The sequence below is a fragment of the Elephantulus edwardii genome, unplaced genomic scaffold (genome assembly GCF_000299155.1).
Source record: "Elephantulus edwardii isolate Elephantulus edwardi_28Jun2011 unplaced genomic scaffold, EleEdw1.0 scaffold00511, whole genome shotgun sequence".
Taxonomy (NCBI): Eukaryota; Metazoa; Chordata; class Mammalia; order Macroscelidea; family Macroscelididae; genus Elephantulus; species Elephantulus edwardii.
The window spans coordinates 234,305-237,688 of record NW_006400261.1 but is presented as its reverse complement, the minus strand read 5'-3'; the positions used below and the strand labels follow the sequence as shown (position 1 = coordinate 237,688).

The window sequence follows — 3,384 nt, the reverse complement described above, 5'->3', positions numbered from 1 at the left end:
AAAAAAATATGTCCACAGAAAAATGTGTACACAAATGTTCACAGCAGCATTATTCCCAACAGCCCAAAAATGGAAACAGCCCAAATGTCTCTCAGCTGATAGATGGATAAATAAAATGTGGTATATCCCCATAATGGAATATTACCCTGCTTGGAAAGGTGGAGGGTCAGCATATGACAAGAAGAGCCTCAGTAAGATGGACAGACACAGTGACCTTAACCATGGGCTCAAATGTGTCATAGATGAAGAGAATGGCACAGGACAGGGCAGGGTTAGTATGACTTGTGGTCACTTCAGTGGCACAAATAACAATAAATAGAAATTAATTACTGACACATGCCACACAAGAATGAACTTTGTGAATATTTTTATGTACATAAAATACAAAAGGAAAATATTACATGATCTTATTTACATGAAAGATACCTTTTCAATCTATATACAGAACAGATCATTTGGGAAGCAGGGCTTTTTGAGGAGGAATGTGGCATCAGGATTGGAGGCAGACTCATCAACAACCTACATTATACAGATAACACAACCTTCCTTGCTGAAAATGAAGAAAACCTGAAGTGCTTGCTGCAGAAGGTCAAGGACTGTAATCTTCAATATAGATTTAAGCTTAACATCAAGTAAACAAAGATTGTCATCACTGGGCCAACTGGCAGCACCATGATAGATGGAGAAGAGATAGAGGTTGTTAACAATTACATCTTGCTCGACTCCACAATCAATACTCTGAACACCAGCAGTCAAGAAATCGAAAAATAAATTGCACTGGGAAAATCTGCTGTCAGGGACCTCTCCAGAGTGCTGAAAAGCATCAGTCTAGAGACTAAGGTGCACCTAATCTAGGCCATGGTCTTTGCAATTACTTGCTGTTCATCAGCGAGCTGGACAATCATTAATGATGACAAGAGAAAAATTGATGCATTTGAATTGTGATGTTGGAGAAGAGTCTTGAACATACCATGGATGGCTAAGAAAACAAATAGGTCTGTCTTGGAGAGGGTGAAACCAATCCTCTCCTTGGAGGCTACGATTTTGAAGCTCTATCTCATACACTTTGAGCATATGGCCAGAAGAGATCAGTCTTTGGAGAAGGACATCATGCTTAGAAGGGAGAAGGGGCAGGAGAGGAAGACCTTGGATGAGATGGATTGATACAGTGACTGGGGCAATAGGGATTGGTGTGTCGGGCTCAGGCTGGGGCAGGGTTCAGAGCTGCTGTATGTAGGGTCACAGACAAATTGGCAGCACATAACAACAACAATAATATTTACATGAAACATCTAGAACAGATTAATAAAGATCAAAGTGTAATGGCAGCTGCCAGGAGGTAAGGAGAGTGGAAAAGAGGAGTTGTTGCTAAGCGTTACTGAGTTTCTGTCTGTGACCGATATTTGGAAACAGACATTGGTGAAGGTTGTACAGCATGATGAATGTAATTACTATCATTGAACTCTGTATGTGAAAATGGCTACAATGGACATTTTTGTTACTTAAATTTCACCACAATAATAATAAAAAATAAGAAAGAAAAAGAAATTAAGTTCTCTATAGCGTGTATGAACTGTGAAACGATTAGTTTAAATGAAGGAGTCAGACACAAAAAGCTATATTGTATACTGTACACATGAAATTACATGAAGTGTCCAGAACAGGCAAAGCCATAGAGACAGAAAGAAAGTAGACAAGTGGCTGATGGGGAAGGGGCACAGGAGAGGGTAGATGAGAGACTGATCATGGGTATGAGGTTTCTTGTTGGGCTGATGAGAATATTTTGGACAATTAGATAGTGATGATAATATAGCATATCATTATGAATTTACTTTAAAACCTTCAAAACACTGAATAGCATATGCTTTAAAAGGATGTATTTGAGGGGAGCTTTGGTGGCCTAGTGGCAAGAAGCTGTACTGCAATCCCAAAGGTACACGGTTCAAATTCACCAGATGCTCTGCCGGAGAAGGAGGGACCATTTCCTCCTGTACCAGTCAAATCTGATTTGACGATACATGCACAAAAAATAACAAAATTTTTAAAAAGATGTATTTTATGGTGTATGAATTTTATTTTTAAAATAGTAATAGTCTGAAATTACCATAAATGTTTCAACGTCTGGTTGACTTTCAGCATTTCTGCCATGCTCTCTGCAACTTCATCGTTGAGTTCATTTTTGGTGAGCCTAGGGAAGGAAGGGGCATTTATTCTGGAGTGTCTGCAGACATGTTTACATTAGCCCCAGGAAACAGTGTCCAGCTCAAGAGGCTTCTCTACTGAGAACGAGGAAACAGGCAAGGCTCAAGCCCACCCTCTCAACACCCAGATGATAAATAAGGATTCATGTCCAGTGAAAGTCTTTCAGAAAAGGTCAGACATTCCTTTCTCATCCTTGATGAGCCCTCAGGTTTCACAGAAAATGAAGAACCAATGCCTCTTCTCAGGTGTAGGTCCCTGAAATCGGGAACCCCAACAGTGTTACCCATGTTAGTCATACAGAGATTTATACAAGCCTGCAGACTACACATTAAAATGTGCTCATGTTATCAATGTCAGCCATACAGAGATCTAGAAAAGCTTGCTGATTACATGTTAAAATGTGTTCATGTTACCAATATCAGTCATACAGAGATCTATAAAAGTCTGCTGATTGATTACATGTTAAAATGTGCTCACTTTGATCAATCTAATCTTTGATTGTATTATGATCAAAAGGGGGAAATATGAAACCATTAAAAATTCTTACCAAATCTAGACTTATTTGACCCAGTAAAATTAGAGTAACCCCTAAATCCAATGCTCTTAGATAACCTTTAAATGGAACCATAACTTCCCCTGACATCATCATTAAAAACATAAAAATTTAGTTCAATCAGTAAAGAATGTTTACCTTTAACATAGCCCTCTTTTAAAGATCTATCTATATGAAAGAAAATTGACAGTAATAACTCTAAAGCATAGATGAGAGGTTTGAGAAGCACTGAATCTAACTTCATGGTGAGAATTAGAGTAGATACAGTGAAAATGATGAAACAATATGAAAATATAACCTCTGTCAATGAAATGTACAAGCAGAAATTGTTGACTGGGAATATGCTTTCCTGTGCTTATTCTCTTTCACACACACAAATAAAGAAATAAATTGAAGATTTAAATTTTTTAAATTTGTCCTGTGCTGGGCTCTGAGGTCAGCTGGGAAGAGCCCAGGCTCAGTGACAGCAGCCGGCATTCTGGTTTTCCCGAGGCCCACGGGCAAGGCCTTGAGTCCATTTTCTACTTCTATACCTGATGGTAGACAAGGAAAAATGGGGTTGCCTTTATAGTAAAAAAAGTAATTTCTAGATCCATCTTGAAGTACAACATCGTGAGTGACAGGATTAT

At 38.6% G+C, this 3,384-nt stretch overlaps 1 protein-coding gene across 1 annotated transcript in view; it reads right to left on the bottom strand.

The window, feature by feature from the left end:
- Positions 1-3,384, bottom strand: part of NOD1 (nucleotide-binding oligomerization domain containing 1) — a 35,855-nt gene that overhangs the window by 8,297 nt on the left and 24,174 nt on the right. The window contains exon 9 of the mRNA XM_006903117.1: positions 2,105-2,188. Within this exon, the coding sequence (XP_006903179.1) occupies positions 2,105-2,188 (84 nt within the window). The remainder of the gene's footprint in view (positions 1-2,104; positions 2,189-3,384) is intronic.